Source organism: Leucopleurus acutus (genome assembly GCF_964270905.1).
Source record: "Leucopleurus acutus genome assembly, chromosome: X".
Taxonomy (NCBI): Eukaryota; Metazoa; Chordata; class Mammalia; order Artiodactyla; family Delphinidae; genus Leucopleurus; species Leucopleurus acutus.
The window spans coordinates 130,243,343-130,269,643 of record NC_139148.1 but is presented as its reverse complement, the minus strand read 5'-3'; the positions used below and the strand labels follow the sequence as shown (position 1 = coordinate 130,269,643).

Below are 26,301 nucleotides of genomic sequence, written 5' to 3'. Positions count from 1 at the left end.
GCAGGAGGGAGAGTGGAGAGCCTGGGTCCGGGGAGCAAAGATGGCTTTACTTTGTCCCCCACCCTTAAAGCCTCCTAGGAGGCTTCAGGAAATGAGAGCCATGGGGGTGAACTTGCCGGAGATGCAGTATCTTTGGGTTTCCCGACCCGCCTTTGGCTGGCAGGGGGGCCTGGGGGAACCGTGGCTGGGTGGCCACTGCGAACGTCCCCCATCAGAAGACCGTGTGTCTAGATTGTGGGAGGCCAGCCCGCTGTGGCGCACTTTGGGCCGCTTCTTAGTGGGGAGTGTGTGTGCAATCTCTGGCCTTAGAAGGTGGATCTGATTTCTAGAAAGTGCCACATAGTTCACTGGATGACGTGAGCAGCGGAGTGCTCAGACGGCCCCCATCCCAACCAAAGTGAAGACGGCCGGCATTTCAACCCTTGGACGCGCTGCCAGACAGACTAATTGTTGTGTACGCACCACTGAGCCCCCTTCTGCCCAGCAGAAGTAAGGCATACTGAGTGCCCACGGGGACTGGCGCAGTGCCGAGTGCCCCAGCACACTGAAGGAAGATGACCCATGCCATGATGTCGCTGTCTCTTTGCGGTGGGGGGGGCATCTGCTCCCTAGATTGAGATGTTTCTAAGGCTACAGAGACAGGGGACTGTCTCAAGAGGGGACTCTTACTGTGGCAAAGGCGACAAGGGAAGGGAAAAATGCCTTTCCTGCCTCTGACTGGGCCTCTCCGCATGGTGTCCCGAGGCGATGATGGTATCAGTCAAAATACCACAGAATTATCCCTCCGCCCCACGCCTACCCGGAAGCCCCCCACACTGGGCCAGGAACGAGGCCCAGTCACTCCTGAAGCTTCTCTGGTTTAGAATGGAATGCGAAATAGACCACGTCGTGAGCACTTTGAAAAGCTCCACGTCCTGCATTTGGAGGACTCTTTTATTCTGGAATGACACCCTTCCTGGCTGGTGCGTTTCTATGTGCCTGCAATGATGGTGAGAGCGGGCAGCAGCTTAGGAAATGCCTTCACTTAGCAACATAAAAACTTGTGCTGGTCTCTGAAATCTGGGGAGCAATTTTGTATCTTGCAAAGGTTGGAAATCTAGGGCTGGCTGCCTAGAGAATGTTTCTCTTGGCATGGGGTGTACGCAACTTGAGGGGCTTTATTTCTGCTTTGCAAGCAGGTATTTTGAATCAAAATGAACAAACGCTCTTAAAAAGTGAACTAAAGCAACTGGTTGGTTCGGCATTCCTGAGAAGTGTGGTGGATTTGATGTGACAAAGTCAAGGGGAGGAATGAGTGGCTCCATGGAGAGGCCAGGGCTAAGGGATGGGGGAAGGAGACTTGGGTGACCTTGGGCAAGTCCCTTCTCTCTGGGCCCCATTTCCCCGTGTGGAAAGCAGGGACCCGACCAGTCCGGAACTGCAAGGCTCTGACTGAGGGGACCCACCCTACCAACGGGGTGGCAGTGTCAGGTCCAAGAGCCTGCAGGCAGTAAGAAGACACAGACGCACAGGTGGCTGGGGCACCAGAGACTTCTTCCCGGATGCCTAGGATTGGGGCAGGGCTGTGGTCTTGGCTGCTAGAAGAGCTAACACTGACTTTGGCTCAGCGATGGAAGCAAATAGGCTCTGCTGCAGAACCCGCCCAGCATGACACACCGGAGCCCGTCGGGGCGGGATGGGTGGGTGGGTGCTCACAGTTGAGCAGCCAGTGTTCTGGCCGGGCCCAAGACATCCTTCCCCCGCCACGCTGGCCAAGGCGCCTGCGATGCCGGGAGGGCTGAGCCAGAGGCCCGGAGCAGACCCTTGGGACTCTGAGAAGGCTTCATGGGGCCGCCGTGGGATGAGCAGGGGCCCCAGGGGACACGGTGGGAGCTGCGGAGGCCTGGGGCCCAGACAGTGGCCAGCATGAAGGCACAGCAACGCGGGCGAGCAGAGTGGGAGTCTGGGAAGGCAGCAGGAGTTCCGGGGACGCAGGGCACGTGGGGTGATGCCGAGAGGCAGACGGGAGGCTGAGAGCTTCTGGCCGGGGAGCTGAGGCTGGCGCCTGGGGAGGAGAGGGGCGCCCAGAGACTAGGCCCCCAGGGGTTGTGTGGCAGCAGCTGGTGAGCCGCGTGCCCTGGGAGGGCGCTTTGGGCACCTGGCATGGAGGATTCTTTGGGATGAGCCCATGGTGACTTGTGACAGGCTGGAGGCGGGCGCTGGGGAGAGCTGTGCTCTCAGGTCCTGGCCCAGGCCAAGCGGCCACGCGGGAAGCCGCCCGAGCAGGCACCCGGTGGTGTTCTTCCTGCCGGTGGGTCTCCGGGGCAAGAGCAATTGGAGCTGGGTCGGGGCAGTGGGGCTGTGGGTCCAGGACAGAGCACGGAGAAAGGCCCGGGAGGAGCAGGGAGTGATGGGGTGTCACACGCTGGCTATGTTGCAAATAGGCTGCAGGGGTCCAGGGTGGACCCCGGGAGCCTCAGTCCAGGCAGAGACGTGGGCGGCTGGGCCAGGAGGATGTTGGGGGCGGGGCCGGAGGTGGCTGGACCGGGCATGCACGTTCGAAGGGCCATGCCAATGTGCCAGGTGTGTGGGGAGACGGGAAGAGGGTCTGGGGCAGCTCCGGGGCTCTGGCTTGGGCAGTAGAAGTGAGGGAGCCATGGATCAGGAGCTGGGGGGCGGGAGGAGGTGGGCTTGGGGAGGTGGGGCCTGGGTCTGGGCTGACCTGAGCCCAGGGTGGGTGCCGTGAGGCAGAGGAGAAGGTGGTGCGTGAGGGGCGCCTGGTCGCCATCTGGAGGCTGTGCGGGGAGGGCCAGGCCACGGGGAACTGGCAAGAAGAGACCAGTGCCCCGGGGACCGTGGGACTTCCAGCAGCTAGGGTCACAGCCAGGCGACAGGACAGACCACGGTCTCAGTGGGAGGTGGGAGTGACAGGCAAGGAAGATGGAGAGGGGCCAGCAAGCTGCCAGGAGAGCAGGGCGGACCGCAGTTCCGGAAGGGCGCTGGGAAACAGTCCGCAAGCGGGAGGGATGGAGGGACAGCCCAGCTCGGGAGCCGGGAGGGTGTCTCACAGACCTTGGTGAGAACTGCCTCTGGGGTGTTGAGGGCTGATGTCAGGCTATGATGAGAGAGACAGCAAGTATGGAACATTCTGGCAAGAAGGCTGGCCGGGAAGAGCTGGGGGCAGGAAGCGAGGGTGGCTCTGTCAGGCAGACTCTCAGGAAGCCTTTGCAAGCGCCCACAGCTGGGCAGTCGTCGTGGCTGTCTGAGTTTATAGAGGAGATTGGGGTGCACAGAACGGACCAACTTGGTTACCAGAGTTCACTTCCCAAATGAAGCCTTTCCACAGAATTCACAGTATAACCCAATGAATGGTGAGCTCACCAAAGGCTATTGGAAACGGGCATCTGCCTCATCCCGAGAAGGCCCCTGGCCCATGACCTGGGGCAGCTCCCAGCAAAGAAAACGAGTCCCGGCAGCTACTCAAACAGTGGGTGGCCCGTGCCCCCATCTCCCTGAGATACAGCTCTGGGTCACAGCACACGCCGTTAGCTGACACCTGTGCCCACTAGCGGGGAGGGCCACCTGGGCTCTGAGCGAGGCGTCAGGGAGAGGCCATCTTGGAGACGTACTGTCATCCGGCACATCCGGCAACTGCCCTTGTGATCGCGGCGGCAAGCCCCAAGGGCTTCCCTGTCCTCTCAGGCTCATCTCGCCCATTCTCCGCCTCTGGCTTGTTGCCCCCCTCGCGAGGCAGGAGAGCCAGAGCGGCCGAGCAGCCCGGCGGCTTACCTGCGTCTGGATCCGGTTGAGGCCCCGGAACCAGAGGATCTGGCCTCTGCGCAGCTCCCGCTCGGCGTGGTCGATCTCTTCCTCGCCCTCAGCCAGCTCCTCGTCGGTCATCTCGTCCTTCCCGGGCCCGTGCCCCGCTTCCTTCAGGCACTTGAGCTGGCTGGTGGGGATGGTGGCGATGACCTGGGTCGCCAGAGGTGAGGGACAGCAGGCAGAAGTGGCCGTCAGAGGTGGGAGCTGTGCTGGGGCCGGGAGCGGATGCAGGCTGCCCGCCTCCCGCTGATGCAGGCCCAGGCCGTGTGTGCGCCTGCCCCTGCACAGGCCCCGGCACCGTGTGCAGCTCTCTCCTCAGTGCTTCTCCCTGCGGGCGGCCCCTGGGCCGCCTCTGCCTGCTGCCGAATCCTGCTCTCCAAAGCAGCGTGCGTGCCGGTGGACCCTCCTCCATCGAAGCCAGAGGAGCGGCTCACGCCACCTTCCCGCACAGCGTGTGATGTAAGGGACTCGCTTCGCCAGACCAAGGTCTGGCCCTGGCCTGGCTCATGGGAGGGGACCTTTAGGCCCCTGCCTCTTGGTTTAGCTGGGGCCAAGGGCAGGCAGGCTACACTGCCGCGGTGATTTGGGGCGGGTCCCTGGGTCGCATGTACCAGCTTGACCTCCGGGGCGCGGAGATTGAGTAACTAAGTCACACGGGCTCCCCAGGCCTCCAGGACCGACGCCACTCAAGTCCCCGGACCGCACCACTCAGGGGAGCTGCCCCGATGGTGGTACCGTGCGTGTCATCACACATTACCGCTGGGAGAAACTGCACTGCCACGCGACTCCCCTGGCGGGGGAGCTGGGAGCTCGTGCCCGGCCTCTTCTGGGCCTGCCCTATGTAAGCATGAACTTGGACATCTAGCCTCCAGAGAATAACGCCTGCCACTGAAGCCACCCTACCTGGAAGGTTCACAGAGGTTCAAATATGTGAGCATTTTCCAAGCCGCCCAATTCTAAGGCACGATTTTCAGCTCCTACCGTGGCAAGGGGAGCGGCGGGTGGTTTTGCTGGGCGCTGTGGCATCCCAGCCATGGCCCTTTGCATGCTCTCTGCTGAGACTGTCACTTGTGGCCCTGCACCTAGGTCATGGCCTGTCCCAGAGGCAGGCTAGGGGACCCTGGGCTGCCCACAGTTCCCCAGACAAATTGGAAAGGGGCAGGGCTGGGAAAGCCACCGAGGCAGACACTCACCTGTCCCCAGACCAGCTCCCCAACACCAACAAACAGGCACCAGAGCCACTGTTCCGTAGACAGCGGGGAGCAGCTGAAGGGCTTTCCGCCGAACTGCACGATGACAATCTGCGGAAGAGGGGTGGGCGGGAGGCGCGTCCGGCCAGCTCCTCTAGCCCTCGGGCTCCCCCTGTCCTGTGGGCCCAGCTCAGGGAGTCAGAAGGCTTGTTGCTTCACCCAGGTAGACAGGCAGTTCCCAGGAGCCTTCTTTTCTCTGGCCTCCTTCCCTTCGTCCCCACCTCAGCCAGCACCTAAAGAAGCTTCCCAGACCGGCTGACCACAGGCCGTGGGTGCAAGGTGCCCCCTGAGCCAGGCGCCCCGGACTGTCCCTTTTCCAGCCTTCGGGCGAGGCTCGGTCACGTTAGCCATGTTCCTGGCTTCTGTGAAGGTGATCGGCCTCCCGCAGCCTCATGGCCCCTCCATGGGAGGAGTCCTCTTCCAGGGGTGAGCTTTTCAACTACAGACCAACTGGTGCCAAGCCCACACTCCAACTCTCTCTGTTCCTGGGCTCTCACCCTCCAGGCCACTGTCCCCCTCCCTAACCACCCAGGGCTGGGTCCCAGACCACAAGGCGGACAGCCCTACACCCCAGAGCCCGGGAATTATTCACACCATCAAGTGCTCAGCCTGCCCCTCCCGCCTCAGCTCCTGCTCTGGGCTCCCCGCTCTCCTTCTGCCTGCCGACCAGCCCGGGTGCTTCCCCAGGTGGTCCCCGTGCCATGGCTGGCCCCCCCTCTGAGAACTGCGAGAAACCAGCTATCCTGACCTGTTGGCCTCGCTCTACCTCACATTTTCTATCAATACGCCCTGGTTTTGAACACTCAGCGCCTCCTGGAGTTAAGGTGGCCTCCCGCCAAGGAATCGAGTTCTAGAAATGGGAGTGGCAGACCTGGAGGGACCTGCAAGAGTGGAGCCGTCCCTCCTACCTGGATGGCGAAGGTGCCCAGCACGATGGTGCAGAAGATGGGGCTGCCGAAGATGCCGTGGAAGACGTTGCGCTCGCCGTGGATCTTGCGCGCGTTGATCTCGTTGAAGAGCTGCATCATGACGAAGGTGTTGAAGACGATGGTGTAATGCTCGGAGGGCGGCGAGTGCAGGGGCGCGTTCCTCCCGCTGTCGATGTCGAAGAAGAGCTCGCCTGCAAGCCCAGGGCCGCGTGAGGGGAGCCGGGCCCAGGTGGGCGCGCCACCACCGGGCGGCATGGCTGGAAGTCATGAGCCCCCCAGCCCCCCGGCTAAGCCACGGGAGCTCACAGCCAAGGCCGGGTCCAGACCGGGGGGGTCTGGCACTGAAACCCCAGGACAGGGGTGAAGACGTTAAGACCCATTTGCACACTGGCTCGAGCTGGGGAAGGAACGGCTCTCGGGTCAGCCATGACCAGCTTCTGCTCCCGAGACAGCAGAGAAAGGCCCCATGAGAGGACCCCCAGGTGCTGCCGTTTGGGCGCCCTCACGTGGTGACTCTTGCCCCTTGGCTACCGCCATGCCTGCACTGAACTTTGAGTCCACTCCCAGGAACGTGTGCTGAGAGCCAAGCCACCACGTGGTCAAGGCTCATCAGACTCGTGGAGGCCCTCTGACGTCAGGAAGAGAGGCCACACATAGACAAAGCGGCAAACCCGCCCCCATGTAAATAAAGGAATCTAAAAGGAGCCGATGCCATACAGAGAACAAAACTCCCAGGATGGCAGGGAGGTGAGGGCTGAGGGGTCCTCACCGGAAATCGGGTCCCCAGGTGCCCGTCTGTCCCTGCCACTGCCGGACAGCACCAGGGCCTGCGGGGCTGGCCACAGCACAGGGTGCCCTGGGCCAACCTACCGACGAACAGCAGCGTGAAGATGGTAGTGAGCTGGTAGGCGGCGTGGCCCAGAATGTTCTTCATCATGGTCCGCGAGATCAGGGGCTTGTCCCGGCCATACGGCTTCCGCAGCAGCAGCGACTCAGTGGGCGGCTCTGTTGCCAGGGCCAGAGAGGCGAATGTGTCCATGATCAAGTTCACCCACAACATCTGCACGGCTTTGAGAGGAGAGTCCTGTGGAGAGGAGCCAGTTACCCCAACATGGGCCTGGAAACCCCACCGGCCCCCCACTCCTGGGAAGAGACGCAGCTTGGGGTCAATGTCACTGGAATTGAATTCAAGTGAAAATGCAACAAATCCAACCTTCCCATAAAAACACGACATCTCCATCCCTATGTTTTCTTAAAGTTAGCAGAGAGTTTTCGCTGGGCTTTCAGATTCCTGCTCTTAAAATGTTGTCAGTCTCCCTTCTTCTCTCACCTGCTGGCAGTGATCTAGAAGGTGTGGTCCAAACTGTTAGCAGGAGGCTGCCACGCCCTGTCACTTGCCCCAGACCATAAAAGAGCCCGACAGATGCATTCCTGCACCCAAGGGCCAGGAAGAGGTAGAAACTGCACTGGACCTTCCTTCCCATCGCCTCTGACTTGTTGGTTAAAAATGAGCCTCACAGAAGACAGACACCAGGGACCATATCCTGTAGGATTCCATTCCTATGAAACTTCTGGAACTGACAGACCCATGGAAACAGAAAGCGAATGGGTGGATGCCAGGGCTGGGGGAGAGGAGAGTGGGGAGTGGCTGCCTGGTGGGTACAGGGGTGATGAAAAGGTTCTGGACTGAGGTATAGGTGACGGTTGCACAGGATGGTACACTTTGGTTCAAATGGCTATTATGGTACAGTTAATGTCATGCGGATTTGATCTCAATTCAAAAATACCTTTGAAAGGGAGACAAATTCTGGACACTCGCTAGTGGGGAGAATTGGAGAACTGAAAAAGGAAAAGAGGCTCCTGCAAAGGTTAACCACGGAGTTCCCAGCAGACCCAGGACGAGCACAAACGCAGGTCTACCAAGACTTGCACACGCATGTCCACAGCGGCCACAGGTGGAAACAACCCAAATGCCCACTGATGGAGGTGCTCGCTCCATGCAATGGAACATCAGTCCACCATCAAGGGGAATAAAGTACCTGCTGCAGCATGGACGGGCCTCGAGCCAGACACAAACAACCAGCTATGACTTGGTTCCGCGCAGCTGGAATGTCTGCTGGGGGCGGGGTCCCCCGGGCTTGCTCTGCACACTGGGGTCCAGGTGCACCGGGCGGGAGGAGCCCGGCCATGGGAGGGAGAGCCCGGGGTCTTCCTTGGGCCCCGGTGGCCCCCAGTGCCCACCTGAGTGATGCAGGCACCCGTGAAAGCCACAATCACGGCCACCACATTGACCGTCAGCTGGAACTGCAGGAACTTGGAGATGCTGTCGTAGACATTGCGGCCCCACATGACGGCCTTGACGATGCTGGTGAAGTTGTCGTCCGTCAGGATGATGTCCGAGGCTTCCTTTGCCACGTCAGTCCCCGCGATGCCCTGGGGGACACACACACCGTGTCCACGGGGCCCCTTCCCCAGCCCCCCTCACCCACTCCAAACGTGTCCTTGTACTAGAGAGGTTTTGCTCACAAACAAAGAGGGCGCCACCGCTGCAGCCGCCACCAACAGGGCAGAGCTTGCAGAGGCCCAGGTGGCCAAGATGTGAGAGAAAGAAACTTCTGGCACTCTGCAACTTGCCTCAACGCTAGCCCCCACACTGCTGCACAAAGCTTACGTCCTCCATCACAAGGCCCCACCTGGCGTGGTGAGCCAGGCTGACAGCGGGTGGCTTACCATGGCGAAGCCCACGTCCGCCTTCTTGAGGGCTGGCCCATCGTTGGTGCCGTCCCCGGTCACGGCCACCACCTGCCGCTGCTCGCCGGTGTTGCTGTCGATGATCCCTGGAACACAGATCAGGGCAGGTCTGGTGCCACCTGTGGCCCCGGGTGACCAGCCCGGGGGCGGGGGGGGGGCCAGTAGGCTCCAGTCCTCCGTGCTCTCCACCATCTTTGGGACCAAGTCCTGTGCCTTCACTGGCAGTCCCATCCCCCTTCTCCCACCCTGGCCCATCACCCAGTGCGATGATACAGGGTGGTGGGATTTCGTAGAAGGCAGGGGCTCGGCACTGGGCAACTTGGAGAAATGTCTCCCTCTCCTGGGCCCCAGTTTCCCCATCTGCTATGAAGAGAGCTGGTCTCTGCTGGCGTCTTCCATTGATACTGTGAGCGCAGAGAAGTGGAGGCTCGAGCTCCGGCAGGTCAGCCCTTTGAGGGAGTCTCCATTATTATCCCCATTTCCCCGATGAGGTTCAGGGAGGGCCAGTGACTTCCTCTGAGCCACAAAGTCTCCAGCAGCAATGGGTCCAGAGCTGAGTACCCTGAGACCCAGCTGGAAGCTCAGCGTTGGGCGTCTGGGAGCAGACGACGACCCGAGGGGTGACGGCCATACCCAGCCTGCGTCCCGCCCCCCGGGGCAGGGGCAGGGCAGGGTGAGGAGTGAGCCCACTCCATTACCTTTAACCAGAGTGTGCTTGTCGGTGGGAGACGATCGGGCAAGGACCCTCAGCTTGGGCCACACCTTGTCCAGACGCTCCTGTTCTATCTGGGAGGGAGAAGCACAGACGCTGCAGAGCCTCGGTGGCAGGGCAGGCAGTCAGGGCTGAACAGAGGGGGCGGCGGTGGAGAAAGTGCCAGAACCGTGGACTCGAGGGAGGGCTGGCGGCCGGGAACTACCTCGCCTTTCTCGTTTCGGATCCGCCGGTTGAACTCCTTCCCCTCCAGGCACAGGAAGTCCTCCCCGGGCTGGATGATGCCGCACTTGGCCGCAATGGCGCGGGCCGTGTTGATGTTGTCCCCAGTCACCATGCGGACTGTAATGCCAGCGCGCTGGCATTTGCGGATAGCTTCAGGGACCTGGAAGGGACAAGATGGCTGGAGCCCAGAGCCGTTCCTCCATCCAGATCTGGAGGAGGCGGGAGAGACGGCCTGTCAGCTCTGCCCCGGCTGGGAGCCTGGCCCGCAGGGAGCAGGGTGCCCCCAAGCCCAGGTGCCTCCCTCCCTGTGCCGGCCCCGGGGACCACCGACGACTCAGAACCAGGCCCTGACACCACGAGCAAGGCTGGGAGAAGCCACTGGAACGCTGTCAAGGGGCACCATCGGAGCCGAGTGCAGCAAGGTGACCAGAGAAATCACCCAGCTCTTTCAACCTCAGGTTCCACTGGGGAAATGGAGACCCAGAGCAGCCGAGCCAGGACCAGTCCCATTAGCAGGCCAGCCGGCAGGGGCCGTGCCAGTGAGCTCCGGAAGGACAGGAAAGGAACCTCTGGCCCCAGCTGCCCCGCCAGCTGGCAGGACCCACCTCGGGTTGGACCCTCTCGGGCCCTGACTCAAGGCAGGCTCTGGCCTTGTTGGCCGAGCTCACTACCATCTGTTTCCCCGCCACTTTTTTTTTTAAAATGATATAAAACCTAAGACATTTAGAGCCGTAGGCTTGACATGACAAGGCATTCTCACTGCTCATTAGAGGAAATGGGACATCACTCTGGTTCCTTAGTACCTCTCCATTTTCCAAACATAAGATTAGATTCCGGAAAAGGGAGAAGAACAAGACATCCCTCCAGTGCTGAAGGGAGCGGAGGCCAGCTGGGAGGGGGTGGCATTGTGGAGTGGAGACACTCCCGTTCCAGCGAGGAGGGGACTTGTGAGCCCGAGACAGCAGTGCAGAGGAGAGTCGTGCCGACCGCGCCTGAGGGGCCAGGAGGGTTGAGGAGGGCAAGGAGATGCGGCGGGGCAAGGAGATGAGTCCGCTGGGCCCGGCGCACCCCACTGTGGGCTCCCGGTGGGGCCGGGCTGAGCCCCCGGAACCGTGTGAGCACGACAGAGAACACGGGAGCACGCAGTGTCCCGGGGGTGGCCTGGTGGCCAGGCCGGGGGAGCTGGGGCCAGGCGCCAGGGGCTCAGGGCAGCTGGGAGACCCCAGGGGAGGTGGGCAGCAGGCGGGGCCAGGTCGGCTGCAGGGGACCACTGGCCCGGGAGGTCCGGGCACGCTGGTGGCCCCCGAAGCCAGGGTGTGGAGGCTGTGATCTCAGCCAGGGAGAGAGTAGGAAGAGGAGTGGGACCTGGGGCCCAGCCAGAGGGGCTCCCACTTCTGGGCTGGGACAGAGTGACCTTACGATCCCTGCAGCAAATATGGCCAGGCGGCCTAGAAGGCCCCGCCCCGGGAAGGGGGCTTGCGTCCCACACCCCCGGTAACGCGTCTCCTCGCTCAGCCTCAGGGGCGCTTTCTGTTCTTTGGGGATCCTTGAGAGCTAGACGATGAGCTGCCGGGAGATACCTCCCTTTCCAACAAGCTCCCCCCACCACCTCTGATGCGTCTGGGAGGAGCAGCCCCTCTGCTGCCACCAAGTGGCCGTGATGGGCCTGAGCCCTGGGAGCCCCAGGTCCAGCCTCTGCTGGCCTCCCCTGTGTGGGCTCAGCCCAGGCCCGGCTCCGTCTCTGGTCTGAAAGGCCCTTGGCCTCCAAGCCAGGTGGCAGGAAGCTCCCTCCGTCTGCAGGCGCCCTCTCCCTCATCGGGTGACTGTCCTTCCTCGCCTGCCTCCCACTGGCTGAGGCCCGACAGCACAGCAGGCAGTCAGGTGTCTGCAGGAGCCCCCAGGCCCCTCTGGCATAAGGACAGCCTGCCTACAGGGTCCATGCAGCTCCCCAGGGCAGAGACACCCCCCTGCCAGGCCCTCCACAGGCTGTAGCCGTCCCAGGCCCCCAGGCATCCCGGCAAGTTGAACAGCACCCTATCGGCCTTCCCGCCTGCCGTCAGCACCTGGGGCTCCCCTCCTTGGCCACTGCGCGGATGGCTGGTCCCCGTGGGCTTCTTCCTGGCTTCCCCACCTGCTGCCCAGCCTCTCACTCAGCCACTCTCCAGCCAGAGAGGAGCGATCCTGCCCCTGGGCCCTTTTGCCAAGGCCGTTTCTGGATCTTAAACGAGCTGCCCATTGCCTGGCCTTGACGCCTCTCCCACCCTGTGCTTCTAGCCGCCGGGACAGCCACTGAGGCTGAGCCTTCAGGGTGACCTTCAGGGAACTTTTATCCATGTTTTCTCTAAGATGAAAACGTATAAAAACAATAATATCCCTCTCTGAGAAGAGCACGGACCGGGGGAAGGGCTGGGCCTCACCCCGCCTGTGTGCAGTGCTTCTGGACTGTTCCATCCGGCCCCCACGTTCAGCCCCCAGTCTAGCCTCATTGGCGCTTCTGTAAATGAGCTGCCGTGGGCCAGAAGAGGGCCTCTGCAGCTCTGCCTCGGAGATCTACAAATACATCTCAGGCCTCCAACCTTACATCGACGACTAGAGCTTCAGTTTGCAACAAATATTTATGCTGGAACTTAGGGGAAGCTTGCAGGGCTCCTTGGCCCAGGGGGTCAGGCAAGAAGGGCTCCCCGTGCCGTGCGGCTGCCAGCCGCTTCACACCTCACACCCCTCCATCCGGGCAAAGGGCGGAGGTGGAAGGGCTGGCGGGTTTGTTATGATGCTGTAGAAATGGCCTTGGCCAGAGCCCTGGGGGTCCGTGAATGTCGCCTTCCTGGGTCTGTGAGACATTCCAACAGGAGCTCTGGCTTTCCGGCAGCTTCATTCAGCCCCAGTTATCTGGATGGAAAAGTCTAGAGCTGCTACTGTCGACACCTCCCAAGGAGTAAGGAGAGAACCACCATCACCCTGGAGCGGCCACCTGGGGGCTCTGTTCAGGTGGAGAGGCCATCGGGTCTACGCAAGGGCCACATGGCTTTAGGACTCGGCTCGCCGTATGGACACAGCCTTCCTCTGCGCCTCAGTTTCTCCTTGGTCCGGCGAAGGGAAAGGCCCAGTCCCTGTGTCCCTGGAGGTAGCCCTGCCGCCCTCAGCGGCATCCTGTGCCCCTGCTCTCCAGGCAGCTCCTCTCCCCACCTGCCTTCTCTGGGCCCATTCCTTGGCTCTAAGTCTCTCTCCTTGCCTCTGCCACCACCCGCTTCCTCCTGGGGCCAACTCCGGGTGCCCCTTCTCTGCACACGATGGTCCCTATCTCCTTGGAATTCGGGGATGCGCTGTCGCTGATGACCCCTGACTTCTGAATGGAGGGTCTGTGGTGTCTGATCCAGTACGTGAATGCCTGTCTCCCGAGGGAGAGCTGAGGGCAGCCCGTGCACACACATGTTTTCAGGCTAATTGGCAGGATCAAGGTGCCCGTGCTTCTGACACGAGGTGGGCGCCACTGGAGAGGCCCTGGGAGAGAGAGGATCCTTCCCTGCCTCACAGCCTGCACCCCCCGTGCCTTGCACACTCTCTCTGGGGGCTGGTGTCCTGCAGCTGCCGCCAGCACCCCGCTCCAGGGCCAGCCTGGCAGGCTCTCTCCCTCGGGGGTCTTGCATCTTGAAGGACCAGCACCGCCTCCATTGCTCTTCCTCTCTGCACCCTGACCAACCTCTGCCCTGTCGCTCCGTTCCCTGTTCAGCAGAGCTCTGGGTGAAGTTGTGTCCACACGCTGGCTGCCCTGCTCAGCCACACGCCCCTCACAGTTTCCCCTCCCCGCCCGGCCCCCTCCTTGGAGTCTCCTTCGCAGGCTCCTCCCACCTGTGCTCCGCTGCACCCACGACCATCACTCATGAAAAGACGCTTCTGGAGAATGTCTCTCTGGCCAGGACCTAACCACGTGACATCTCCATGGGGATGTCCCGAACCTCACTCGGCCCCAACCAAACCCTCGACTGAGAACTGCCTTCCCCTCCCCCAGCCCCCCAAACACCATCTACCCAGTTCTCGGAACCAGAGCCCTGGGAGTTGTCCCCGGCTCCTGCGTCTCCCTCACCAGCCCCTCTGGTCCATCAGTCCTACGGGCGTTGGCAGCCGTCGAGGTTCTAACTGCCGCCCTCTCTTACCTGGCGGAGGCCAAGCAGGAGGGGGCCTTCCAGACGGCAGGACCGAGCCTCCTGAAGGGTGCAAGGGCAAGAGGACGAGGGTGGGGGTCCAGTGTGCCGGGGAAGGTCTGATCTGGGGCATGTTGGCCATGCCCCTGGAGGACCCCGAGGCTCTGCCATCGCCCACCCTCCCCAGTTGGTCCAACTCTGGCGGGCTGCCATTTGTTCTGCCTACAAAGTCTGGCAGGGAGTGGCGTGACGGCCAGGAGGGCAGGAGAAAGGGGCAGTTCCCTCCTTGCATTTACGTCCAAAGGCCTCACCACCGAGGCCAGACGCGAAGAAGGGTGGCCCCTCCACCCATCCCGACAAGCGGGCAGCTCACAGAGGGGCTCTGGCTACCTCGGGCCGCACGGGGTCCTCGATGCCCACAACGGCTATGCAGGTGAGGTCGCCCACGACCTCGTTCTCGTTGTCCCAGTCGGGCTCCTGGGCAGCGGAGAAGTCCCGGTAGGCGATGCAGATGGTGCGGAGCCCATCGCAGGCCATCGGCTCGATGATCTTCTGCACCATGTCGTCCCGGTCCCGAGGGCGAAAGCTGCGCAGCTCCCCATTGCTGTTTAAGATGTTGGTGCACCTGGGGCGGACAGAACAAGAGGAGCCCTCGCCGTGAGGCAGGGGAGCCAGGCCTCCGGCTGAGCCCTCCATGTGATGCAGTGGAGGGCTTCGCCCAGAAGGGGGCGCTGTGCTTGTGCGCGGCCTAACAGTGTGCCCCTCCACGTTCTGCCCAGAACCTCAGAATGTGACCTTATTTGGAAAGAGCGTTGTCGCAAAGTTAAATGAGGTCACAGTGGAGGAGCGTGGGCCTTCAGTCCAATGCCTGCTGTCCTTATAAAAAGAGAAGTGGGGGCTTCCCTGGTGGCGCAGTGGTTGGGAGTCCGCCTGCCGATGCAGGGGACCCGGGTTCGTGCCCCGGTCCGGGAAGATCCCACATGCCGCGGAGCGGCTGGGCCCGTGAGCCATGGCCGCTGAGCCTGCGCGTCCGGAGCCTGTGCTCCACAACGGGAGAGGCCACAGCGGTGAGAGGCCCGCCTACCGCAAAAAAAAAAAAGAGAAGTGGAGACGTCGAGACACAGACACAGGGACAAGGCTGTGTGACGATGGCGGCAGAGATTGGAGAGATGCAGCTACAAACCGAGGGAGGCCAAGGGTGGCCAGCCAGCACTGGCAGCTGGGACGGACAAGGGAGGATCCTCCCTTGGAGGCCTTGGGGGAGGGCGACCCCACCCACACCTGAAGGCCCCAGAAAGCTGGGGGTGAGCACGGCAGCACAATCAGGCCAAGTCTTAGAAGGGTGCGTGGGCGCTGCAGAGGCCAAGGCCAAGGGAAGGTGTGAACGCTGAGCGGGTGCAGGGCATGGTGCACTTGGAGGCAGAGCTGTGTGCCGCCCACCTCAGTTTCCCTAACAGCTCTGTTGAGATACAATTCACACAGCACACGACTCACCTGCTTAAAATGTCCCATGCAATGGCTTTTAGTATATTCACAGTTGTGCTACCATCACCACAGTCAACCCGAGAACATTTTCACCACCTCTAAAAGGAACCCCGCACAAGCGACAAAAGAGAAAAAGAGATAAGCTGGACTTCACAATTGAAAATACTTCAAAACCAGAATGTGTTAAGGATCTAATACTCAGAACATACAGAAACTCTTGCAGCTCAACAATCAAATGACAAAGAATTCACATCCAAGATGGGCTTGGGCTGGAATAGATATTCCTCCAGAGAAGACAAGCAAATGGCCAATAAGCACGTGAGAAGGTGCCAATGTCACTAGTCATCAGCAAGACGCAGATCAAAGCCACCATGAGATCCCGATGGCTACAACAACAACAACAACAACAACAATAACCAGGTAATAACGCGTTGGTGAGGATGAAAAGCTGGAACCCTCGTGCACTGCTAATGGGGAAGTAAAGTGGGGCAGCCCCTGTGGAAAACAGTTTGGTGTTTTGTCAAAAAACGAAACATGGAATTACCATATGACCTGGCAATTTCACTCCCAGGAATATACCCAGGAGAATTGAAAACACGCGTTCAAGCAGAAACTCACACATGACCACTCGAGGCAGCGTGATTCACAGTCGCCGAAGGTGGAAACAACCCAAGTGTCTGTCGCTGGATGACTGGGTAAGCAGAATGTGGTCTACCTGAGCAATGGAGTGTTATTCGGCCATAAAAAGGAATGGAGCACTGATATGGGCTACAACTTGGATGAACCTTCAGAACACTATGTTGAGTGAAAGAAGCCGGGTGCAAAAGGCCACATGTACCGTATGATTCCATTTATAGGAAACGTCCAGAATAGGAAATCCACAGAGACAGAAAGCTGATGAGTGGCTGCCAGGGGCTGGGGGGAGGGGGAGGGGTGCTTGTGTAACGGGCACAGGGTTTCCTTCGGGGTGATGAACTTGCTCTGGGACTGGGTGGTGGTGATGGCGCACAGCCGTGCGAATGCACCTAATGCCACTCCACTGTGCACTTTAAAGTGATTAAAAGGGCCAATTTTATGCTATGTCTACTTTACCGCAATAATACAACCAGAAATGCCACACGCTTTAGCTAGCCCCAGCCCCAGGCTGGGTCCTGCTGCCCACTCACTTTTTCAGCAGGATCTCCGAGGCGCCCTTGCTGAAGAGGCGGAAGCCGCTGTCGGGCATGCGTATGACTGTGCTCATGGACTTGCGGACCGAGTTGAAGGTGTACACTTTGTAAAGCTTATCTTCAGGAATCTGCTCCCGCACGGGCTGGAAGTCCTGCTTCAGGTCCAGGACGAAGCCCAACAGAGCGCACTCCGTCTTGTTGCCCACTTGGCGTGGGAGGGCGCCTTCCTTTTCTGGAGGCTGCAAGGTGAGGAGAACCAGCATGGCCCTGGAGGCCCAAGGCCACCCTCCTTACTGTCCCCGGGCCCTGCCCAGCCTCCGCCGCCACGTCTTTCAGGTGTGGTGGCAGGGAGCTAAGGAGGGCCTCCAGTACGGACTAGATGGGCAGGTTTTCCACGACTCACTGGGCTGGGAAGGGCTTCCAGAACCTGCAGGCCCCGCCCAGTGCCCGGGGACGAGGAGGGAGACCAGCACCCCAGAAACGATTGTGGCTCTCGGCTCAAAAGTCCTTAAGAGAGCCTAGCAAGCCCCTGGTGACGCCCACGCTGTAGCCGGGCCAGGTTCCCTCCCCTCATCCTACCCCCGCCTCGGCCCGCCCTGGCTCCCAGCTCACTAGTATTTTGGTGGTGTAGGCACTGTTGATGGAGATGGCGTGGACCAGGAGGTCGAGGATCTTGGGGGTCAGGGTGCTGGGGGCCGGAACCTCTTTATAGTGGGTGTCCCCAAGGTAGGACTGCACCACGGTCATGCGGTTGGTGGTGAGCGTGCCTGTCTTGTCTGAGCAGATGGCCGTGGCATTGCCCATGGTCTCACAGGCGTCCAGGTGGCGGACCAGGTTGTTGTCCCTCATCATTTTCTGTAAAGGGCACAGATGGAGGCTTGGGTAGCCAGCTGTCCTCGCGGGGTGGGGGAGCACAGCGGCATGTAGGATTCTGCTCCGCCCACCAGCTTCCCTCGCGGCACCAACAGCCCAGGACCTCGGGCAGCAGGGGCACAGCTCAGATGGCAGTGGGTGGTGGTCAAACCGAGGCAGCGGGCCTGTGAGACGTAAGGACTCTCATCAGACAGGCTGAGCGGTCGACTCTGGGTGGCCACTCTCCCTGGAGCGCAGCTGGAGCCTCCCTGCTGCCCAGAGCCCCCTCTCGGGTCACCTGCAGGCCCTGTGGCTCCCCTGCCCACCCCGATCTCTGCCCTGCCCACCGTCTCCCAGGGGCCCCCTTTCCCCCTGCCCCCACCTCAACTCCCTGGCCCCTCGGCGACCCTGCCCACATCCTGCAGATGCTAGCTCGTCACCCCCCCCCCCGCCCAGGGAGCCAGGTGGGCAAGGACGTGCAAGTCCAGCTCCACGTCCCTGCTTGGCCTACCGTTCTTCCCCTGAGCAATCCCAAACTTTATCCAGTCCTTGCTTCGTCCAAGTTGCTTAACGGCTTTGCACCACAAGTTCTGGGTCTGTACCCTGGGCTCGCGGAATTCTTATTCGTGTCATGTTTATTTTATTACCTTGACAGAGTAAGCTAAGGAGATGGTGACAGCAAGAGGCAGGCCCTCTGGGACAGCCACAACCAGCACGGTGACACCGATAATGAAGAACTTGACGAAGTACTGCACGTAGACAGGTGTGCACTCTGCCAGCCACGCCCGGCCATCCACCACGAAGGTCTCGATCACAAAGTAGAGGGCCAGGATGATGACGGTGACGGCGGACATCACCAGCCCTGCCCGGCCACATCAGAGGCCACGGAGCACGGAGGCGGGCAGGGTGGCCGGCAGGGGTGAGGGAGGGGAGACAGCAAGAGGGAAGAGCTAAGGGGCGCTGCAGCCACATTCCCGTGGCCCCGAGTCGGGGGAGGCGCTCCTGGTCTCTGGCCTTACGGAGCTTCGCAGTCCACGCTCACCAGAGGGGGCGGAACCAGGCCCCGAAGGCCATCACCTGCTCCCAGCCCGTGCCCTTGCTGCCTGGCCCACACCCCACGTCACATCCCTTTCCCACTTGTTCTCCTTGGTCCGGCCTCGAGTCCGGGAGCCCAGTGTCCGCCCCTGCCCGTCGGTGGCCCCTGGGCTGCCCCCTCGGCTGCCCCCACCTGCTTTCCCGATCTGCACAGCCAGTTTGGTGAGCTTTCCCTGGAGGACCGACTTCTCCTTCTTGGGCACGTTGGCTTTCTTCTTCTCCCGCTCCTCCGTCTCCCCACCTTCTGCACTCTTCAGGGGCTGCATCTCCATGGCAACGGCCCCATCCTGCTTCTTAGCTGCACACAGAAGAAACCCGCAGCCCAGGTTAGGGCCTGGCCGCTGGGGTGACGGCTGCAAGGGGCTTTCACGGAGAAAGGTATGCCACACCATCCGAGAGGAAACGGGGCTCTGTCCTCTCCCTCCTCTCTCATCAGCCCAGGCCCTCCTGAGGTGGGCAGCGGCTCCAGCGCTGTCCTGGGCAGGACAGAGATGCTTCTCGTGGGGCCTCGCAGGGGAAGGGAGGACAGACACAAGCACTTGGGCACACAGACAGCGTGGCCAGTCCTGTAACGCCCCAAATCTCAATACCTGAAAGCAGAGGCCTGGGGCCCATGGAATGTTCCGGAACCCAGAGCTGACTCTTGCCCACTGCTGTCTTAGCCATGTTCCCACTCCCCTCAGGGAGGCCCAGGAATCCCGCGCTCTCCTCCCCCGCTCCCCGCTCAGGCAGTCTCTCCTGCCAGCCCTCAGGTGGACACCCCTCCGGCGGATGCCTGGACTTCCATCGGGGCCCCAGCTCGGCACCTTTCTCTCGCCATGGGGCCTTCCCTCCTCTCCCCTAGGTGCCTCTCCACCTCCTCTCCGGAACCGGCAGCCCTCTCACAGCCCCCTTGGTGGACCCTAACGTGGTGGTGCTGTGTCCCCTGCCCCACACCCGCCTCTGGCCCGTCCACCGCCTCACACGCCGCCCCGTGTCATCTCATCCGTCCCCCACCCGCAGGGGGCACCCAACCCTGCCGCTCGTCCTTGTCCCCCCACCCAGTGGGGCTCTCAGTGCCTCTGCATGCCTCCTGCCACCATGCAGTGTCAGCCGCGCCCTTTTCTCCGTCTCCCCGCCCATCCCTTCTCCCCTTGGCTGTCTGAGACCGCTCACCGGTGGCCTCTTCTTTCCATGGCCTCGGGCCACAGCCTCAGCGACACTCAAGGTCCCACCCCACGGGGCCACTCTAGCCTCTACCCCACTGACTGCCACCCCCTGCCCCTGCCCGGGACCCTGGCCATTGGACGGTCCTGTCCCAAGTGCCATCCCAACCCCAGCCGGCCTCTGAGCTCCAGTCGCTTGTCTGCGTCCCTGCGTCCCACACTGCACTTGAGTGTTGCCCCGGGTTCACGTCTGTGGATCGTGACCTTCCTGAGGGCCAGGACCGTACTTTATCCATCTCTGGATTCCCAGCACCTTCAACCCTTCACCCTGGCTACAGGGTATCGGCACCCACCAGGCATTCCGGCTGAAAGGGGCGCAGGCCTCGAAGGCTCAGCAGACAGGCAGCTGAACCAGGAAACCCACAGGCCCGATTAAGTCTCAGTTTCCTCAGCAGGATGCTGGCTCACGGGCCATATTTGCGCACTTCCGGCGGGGTCTGCAACCGAGGCGGGCGGCCCCCCACCCTGCGCCGCACCCTCTGCCACCCATCCTGAGCGCAGGGCGCGCGTTACCTTTGGTCTGGCTACTCTCCATCGCCCCATCCTGCTGCTTGCCTACAACGGGAGAGGAACGACAGACACGGAGACTTGAGAACACCCATGTGGCCTTGGCACACACACGCGCACACAGGACAGCGGGGCACAGACAGTGCAGCCAGTGAGTGTGGTGAGGGCGGCGGGCGGGGGAAGAGGGCCTGCTCTCCAGCCCTCCAGAGAAGCCGCGGGCCAGCCCTGGACAGACCCTGGCTCACGCATGGTCGGCAGTGGGAGGTTTCTGGAAGGGCCGGCACCACGGGTAATGAGAGCTGCCAGGTGTCAGGTCCCAGCTCTGCTGCCTCAAACAGGGCCCCCCAGTCGGGATGGGTGCTCCCCCCAGAACCAGTGTGAGGGGGTTGACCTAGATGGTTCCTAAGTCCTGGTGGCCTAGAGATCAGCTTTCTGTGCAGCGTGGCCAGCAGTCAAGTCTGTGGGCGCTTTAGAGGATAAAGGAGCGAGACGGCTAGCCTCGGGGCACCCACAGCGCTGGAGGGGGCGGCAGGGGCACCGGCCGGGCTGGGCCCCACTTGGAGCTGTGCGGGCGCGCCTTCACAGACGTGCTCGGCCACCATGAAGCCCACAGCTGGGTGCCAGGGACTGGGGCAGTGACCAGCTTCCCCAGGCCAAGGTAAACAGTGCTGGCTGTGCCTCTGGGGCCGGGAAGGACTACAACTCTGGGAGGGCCCAGGAGAGCCGGCAGGTGATGGGCTCTGAGCTGGGGGTCAGGCTCCGCCCCCCAGCTCCACCTGCCTCACCTGCCCCAGGGCAGCAGCCGGGAGAGCTCTCTGCAGGCCACACACACACTGCCCTGGATCCAGAGACGACCAGCCTGGGACAGGAAGGGCTAGTGGGCCGGCCTGTCAGCCACGACCCAACAGCTCATGTCACTGGGGACCCAGGGACACAGACCGGAGGCCAGGTGGCTCCCAGGCAGTGGGGTCTGGTCTGGGGGTCCCAGGGAGGAGGGAGAGGTCCCCTCGCAGCCCCAGTGGGGTGTCAGTTGGGCCCTGTGGGGCATTCATAGGTGAAGGAGATTTCTGGGGCGGGGCAGGGGAGACACCTGTAGACACACGGTGGGTGACAGTGCAGCACAGTGCGGGCGTGTTGCCCTGGGGCCGTGGCAACTTCTGGAGGAGGGAGGGAGGTTTGAGATGAGCACGGTGGGAATGGGAAGACGAGGGCTGGGCCTGGCCTGAGAAGGGACATAGCTGAGGCAGGGGAAGGAGTGGGGAAAGAGGTCAGGGCCGGAAGGCAGGAGACAGGCGGCGAGCAGCGCCCTTGATGGACAGATCGAGAGGTGGCGGGGGGCGTTGAGGGGGGATGCTGAGGGCGAGGTGCCACCTTCCGGTCTCTGCAGCGGCCAGGGCCTTGGCGGAAACGTGGGGGAGGCGAGGGGTCGTGGGTGCCGCTGCCCCCTCCCCGGAGCCTGGCCATCTCTGCCTCCCCTCCTCCAGGGAGCCAGCTGCTGCTGGTGTCCCCTCTGACTCTCAAGTGGCACAGCAAGCCAGGGAGAGGAACCGGGGCTGGGGGAGAGCCGGCGGGGGGGGGGCCTGGAGGGGTCTTGTCAAGGTCGAAGAGAAGGGGCCTAGGACCGAGTCCTGAAGGATGGTGACATTTAAGGGAACCTAGCGGGAGGGGAAGAGCCTGGGAAGGAATGTGGAAGAGGCGTCCTGCCGAGCAGCCGTCAAGGACTCCAGTCCAGCCCAGAGGAGGCCCAGGGCCTGCCTACCCACCCACTTGCCCTCCTGTGGGCCCCAGGGTGCTGACTGTGGCGAGACACCGGGCTGAGCCCCGCGGGGAGGGGGGCCTGGTGTGGCCAAGGTGGCCGAAGGTCCGCCGGTGCCCACTGGCTGTGAGGGGTGGGCCGGGTGGGCCAGGAGCAGGGAGGAGTCCAGGAAGGGAAGCCAGGCCCAGGCTGCCAGGAGGCGGGGCCCACGGAGGCTTTTAGGCAACAGCGGCTCATCCGTTTTTCCTCCCTCACGTGCCCAGGTCCGGGAACACGAGTGCGTCTTTCCTTACGCTGACCTGTCCCCGCGTTACTGGGCTGGGCGGACCGATCTCGCCTGGCGACCCGCACGCCCTGTCCCCAGGGCCCTGGCTGCGCGCTCTGGCACATGGTCTCCCCGCACTCGTGCGTGTCTTTGTCCTTCTAGTGGGCCCAGGCGGCTTCCCTCAGGGGTGGGGTGCACGTCTAGAGAACGGCATTCCTTACCTGGTCTGATGGCAGCAGTGGCCTGAGGGGAGACCCAGGCCAGAGCAAAGCGAGCAGATGCAGGCCTGAGTCGTGGGAGGGAGTGGGGTCCTGACTGGGATGGGGGCGGGGGGGGATGCTGGCCGAGCTCCAGAGCTTTGTAAACCCTGTTCTGAGGAGTGGAGGGGGCACCAGCCACGCCTGGGGCTCGGGACGCTGGCAAGAGGAGGCGGCTGGGTAGCCGTGTGCCAGGTAGGCCAGGGTGAATACAGAGCTGGGCCGTCAGAAGACATCTGTCCCTCGACGCTGCTCTCCCTTAGGGTGAGGGCCCTGGCCCCATCTCAGCTTCCTCTGGCCCTGGCTGTCCTTTGGGGTGTCTAGTCCTTTCTGCTTGGGAGCCCTCCACCTTTGGCTGCATGGCCTGTTTCCGTAGCTGCCACGTTGGCCTGGGGCCCTCAGTGCCTCACCATGTGGGCTGAACACCCCCAAGTTGGGTGCCTGGTCCCTGTCCCTCCAACTCCATTCCTACCCAGGCAGGGCACTCCCCCGACCCTGGCACCCACGCCCCCAAAGCCTTAGGGGAAGAGCCATCCGAGGGAAACTGCCTCACACAAAACGGGGGGCCCCCAACCTGCTGGCTCTGGGGCAAAGACCCCAGAAGAGGGGTCTCCAAAAGGAACCAGGAGACAGGGTATGGCCTCCCACCCCCTGAGGGCTGGTTCTCCCCAGTGCCAGAGCCAGGGCCTGGGCCAGCAAGGGGCCGTCACCAGGCAGGCGCGGAAGAGAGCACGGCTACGTACGAGGGCCAGCGGCCTGGTGGCACTGGGAACTGCAGGGTACTGTTGTCTTACCTTTCTTATCCTTCTTCTCCTCCTCTCCACCAGCCCCAAGCAAGGTAAAGATGATGCCTGTCTGGGAGTTCACACCAACGGCTGTCACCACCATTCTTCCAGAACCTTCCATGACATGAGTGCCTGGCACAGCAACACACAGAGGCTGAGACAGAGATCTGGATGGGAGGCTTACTCAGCACCTACAGGTTTGTCCTGGGCATTCCAGGAGCAGGGACTCCGGTCCCGCTGGGCTCACCTGACAGCAGCATGGGGTCTTTGTCTGCCGACTTGCGCACGTGGTCCGACTCGCCCGTCAGGGAGCTCTCGTCAATCTTGAGGTCATTGCCCTGGATGAGCACGCCATCGGCGGGCAGCAGGTCTCCTAAGGCCGGCCAGGTGGCCAGAACCACAGACCATGCGTCCAGGAGGCCTTCCTCCATGCCGCCTCCCATCTCCCCCAGAGGAGGTCCTGTCGGGTGTGCGGCCCTCTTCCTTTGCTCTGCTTTCTGGGGGTACCCACCCACTCCTAGCCCTGTCCTCCGTCTTCCAGGGAATGGGGCCCACAGGAGCGCCCTGCCGTGCTGGGGAGGCCCTCGACAGGCTGTGGGGACAGCCTGCTCCTGGGGCGCTGAGGCCGCTGACACGCCCCATCTTTGCTGGGCCTGCTGCCCAAGCTGCCCGCCTGCAGCCTCCCGCCCCACGTGCTCCCCGGAGAAGGCCTGCCCCTGACGTGGGAGCTGAGCGACTCCGCAGCGTGGGTGGCGATGGGCGCGCTCACCATACTTGACCTGGGCGATGTCCCCTACCACCAGCGCAGCCACCGGGACCTGCAGGAGCTGCCCGTTCCGGATGACGGTGAACTTCTGCTCCTGTTCGATGCGGCTCTGCAGGCCCCGGAACTGCTTCTCCTTGCTCCAGTCGTTGAAGGCCGTGACCAAGACCACGCAGATGACAGACAGCAGGATGGCGGCCCCCTCAATCCAGCCCGCCTCGGCCTCCCCTTCGTCTTCTGCCCCAGCCGACACATTCCCGCACGCTGTGCCCGAGGACAGGAGGGAAGGGCAGAGGTGGCAGAGAAGTCCCTCCGCCACCCTTCTTCCCTCCGTCATCTCAGGCTCTATCCCTCCCCTCCTCCTGCCAGCACCTCTGCGCTGCCACCCGCGTCCCGCCCCCGTCCACCAGGTCCTCCTTCACCGCCCTTCCCAGACCTGCCCCTCACCTTCGCTCTCCTCTCCAGGTGGCGCATAGAATGAGAGGCCCAGGGATATGATGGCGGCCACCTCCAGGATGATGAGGGTCACATCCTGCAGGGCCTCCCATACCAGCTGCAGGAAGGTCTTGGGCTGCTTGGGAGGGATGAAGTTCTGCCCGTAGATCTGCCTGCGCTTCTCCAAGTCATTGGTGTTGTCGGCCAGGCCTGCACAGTGTGGGCACGTGGAGCAGAGGCACAGAAGGAGAGCATGGGAAAGGCCAGCCGGGCATCCCCCTGCTCCTTTCTCCGTGCCTGTCTTTCCCTCTACACCGATAGCTCCCAGAAAGCGGGCACTGCACTGGCCTGGCACCTGGAGCCCTTCTGCAAACCCTGGGGGCATGTAGGCGGGAGCGCTGGCAGCCTCTCCAGCTGCCTAGAGGGCACCGGTGCGCGACCGCGACCACGCGGTAACTCGGAGCCCGAGCGCAAGGAACGGGGGACCATCCTCCTGGTGCGCCTGCGGAGCTCCAGGAACTACAGTCCCCTCCGCAGCCCCGACAAGCTGTGTGAGCCGGGAGGGAGGGAGGGAGGGGGGCCGGTTTGCGCAGCGGCTCAGAATCAACACCCACAAAGGGGCCCGCCCCAGCTTTTGGAAGCTGGGCCCTGACTTCTCAGTCTTGGGACGACCCACTTCCCACCCAGGCCTGCACCAAGGCCGCTGGGTCTCTCCTTCTAGAGCATGAGTCTCCTCAGGCCCATTCCTGAAGGTACTGAAAGCTTCCATGTGGGACTGGTGTCCAGGCCATTGCCTCCGAAGGCCAGGCATCCACTTGGCCATCTTCCCCAGAGGCAGGCAGATGGGATGACACAGTCCCCTGGCCCCGACCTCAGCGCTTGGGACTCTGCTTCCTTCCAGGCCCATCCACGGGCCCCCCACCCCCCACTCCCCCCAAGCCTTTCTGGCTTCTCTGCCCCCAAGTGCCTGGTCCCACACTGACACCTCGTGGACAGACAGTGGCTTGCAGTTCCCAGACCTGAGTAGCTGCCACTCCCCAGGCCTCCAGCCGGGAGGGGAGGGGCAGGGGGTGGGCAACCAGAAGGACCCGGGTGCCAGCCCTTGGGGTGCCCCCTGCTGGCTTGGAAAGCCACACAAGACCGGGTCCCAGATGAGTTGAGAACAAGAAAGTGCTGAGTGTGGTGCAAAGGGGTTGGAAGGAAGGAGGGTGGGTGTGTGCTGGACAGGGAAAGGTGGCTTCTGGGGAGGGGGAGGGGAGGGGGAGGGGAGGGGGAGGGGGGAGGGGAGGGGGAGGGGAGGGGGAGGGGATGGGAGGGGGAGGGGGGAGGGGAGGGGGAGGGGAGGGGGAGGGGAGGGGAGGGGGAGGGGAGGGGAGGGGAGGGGGAGGGGAGGGGAGGGGGAGGGGAGGGGGAGGGGAGGGGGAGGGGGCCCCTCGGGGTGGAAGGACTGACAAGAGCAAAAGCCCCCAGACACACTGCCTTGGCACGTCCCCCGAGCTAGGCCATGACCGCACACTGTCCGCCCCCCCCAGCAGGAGCCACAGCTGTCTCTGCCCTTCCCCTGCCTCACTGTGCCTGGGCCCAGCCACGGCTCAAGTTTCTGGAGGCTGTGGAGTTGGGGGTCTGGCAGAAGCTCAGGACCTCAGCTCCTAAGGGCTGGGGACCCAGCTCAGGGCCCATGTCCCACTCCCTTCACCTACAGGAGATGTGAAAAGTGGGGTTGTTACTAGGAAGGTCCTCGAACCCTGAATCTCCCAGACACTCAGGGTCTCCACTACCCCCGCCCTGGGAAAGGGCACTGATCTGGAGGCCCCGAGAATGATAGAGGAGAGCCCATGGGTCCTCGTCACGCCTCAGGAATCTGCATCTTGCCTGCCCTGCCCCCTATGCCCGGCTGGTCCCCGCAGGAAGCTAGGC

General features: G+C 62.4%; 1 protein-coding gene across 5 annotated transcripts in view; it reads right to left on the bottom strand.

Moving 5' to 3' along the window:
• The window catches only part of ATP2B3 (ATPase plasma membrane Ca2+ transporting 3), a gene marked incomplete at both ends in the record, with an annotated part of 39,378 nt that overhangs the window by 10,628 nt on the left and 2,449 nt on the right, over positions 1 to 26,301 (bottom strand). For 2 of the 5 annotated variants that reach the window (XM_082864852.1, XM_082864854.1), the window contains 18 exons: positions 3,769 to 3,951; positions 4,995 to 5,102; positions 5,960 to 6,171; positions 6,851 to 7,064; positions 8,222 to 8,413; positions 8,711 to 8,817; positions 9,430 to 9,517; positions 9,649 to 9,828; positions 14,201 to 14,435; positions 16,462 to 16,703; positions 17,077 to 17,319; positions 17,964 to 18,178; positions 18,545 to 18,709; positions 20,130 to 20,171; positions 23,196 to 23,318; positions 23,434 to 23,559; positions 23,956 to 24,213; positions 24,397 to 24,594. In XM_082864852.1, coding sequence (XP_082720978.1) covers positions 3,769 to 3,951; positions 4,995 to 5,102; positions 5,960 to 6,171; positions 6,851 to 7,064; positions 8,222 to 8,413; positions 8,711 to 8,817; positions 9,430 to 9,517; positions 9,649 to 9,828; positions 14,201 to 14,435; positions 16,462 to 16,703; positions 17,077 to 17,319; positions 17,964 to 18,178; positions 18,545 to 18,709; positions 20,130 to 20,171; positions 23,196 to 23,318; positions 23,434 to 23,559; positions 23,956 to 24,213; positions 24,397 to 24,594 — 3,131 coding nt within the window. Of the gene's footprint in view, positions 1 to 3,768; positions 3,952 to 4,994; positions 5,103 to 5,959; positions 6,172 to 6,850; positions 7,065 to 8,221; positions 8,414 to 8,710; positions 8,818 to 9,429; positions 9,518 to 9,648; positions 9,829 to 14,200; positions 14,436 to 16,461; positions 16,704 to 17,076; positions 17,320 to 17,963; positions 18,179 to 18,544; positions 18,746 to 20,129; positions 20,172 to 23,144; positions 23,319 to 23,433; positions 23,560 to 23,955; positions 24,214 to 24,396; positions 24,595 to 26,301 lie in introns of all 5 variants that reach the window. The other 3 variants (XM_082864853.1, XM_082864855.1, XM_082864856.1) reach the window with 3 other exon arrangements.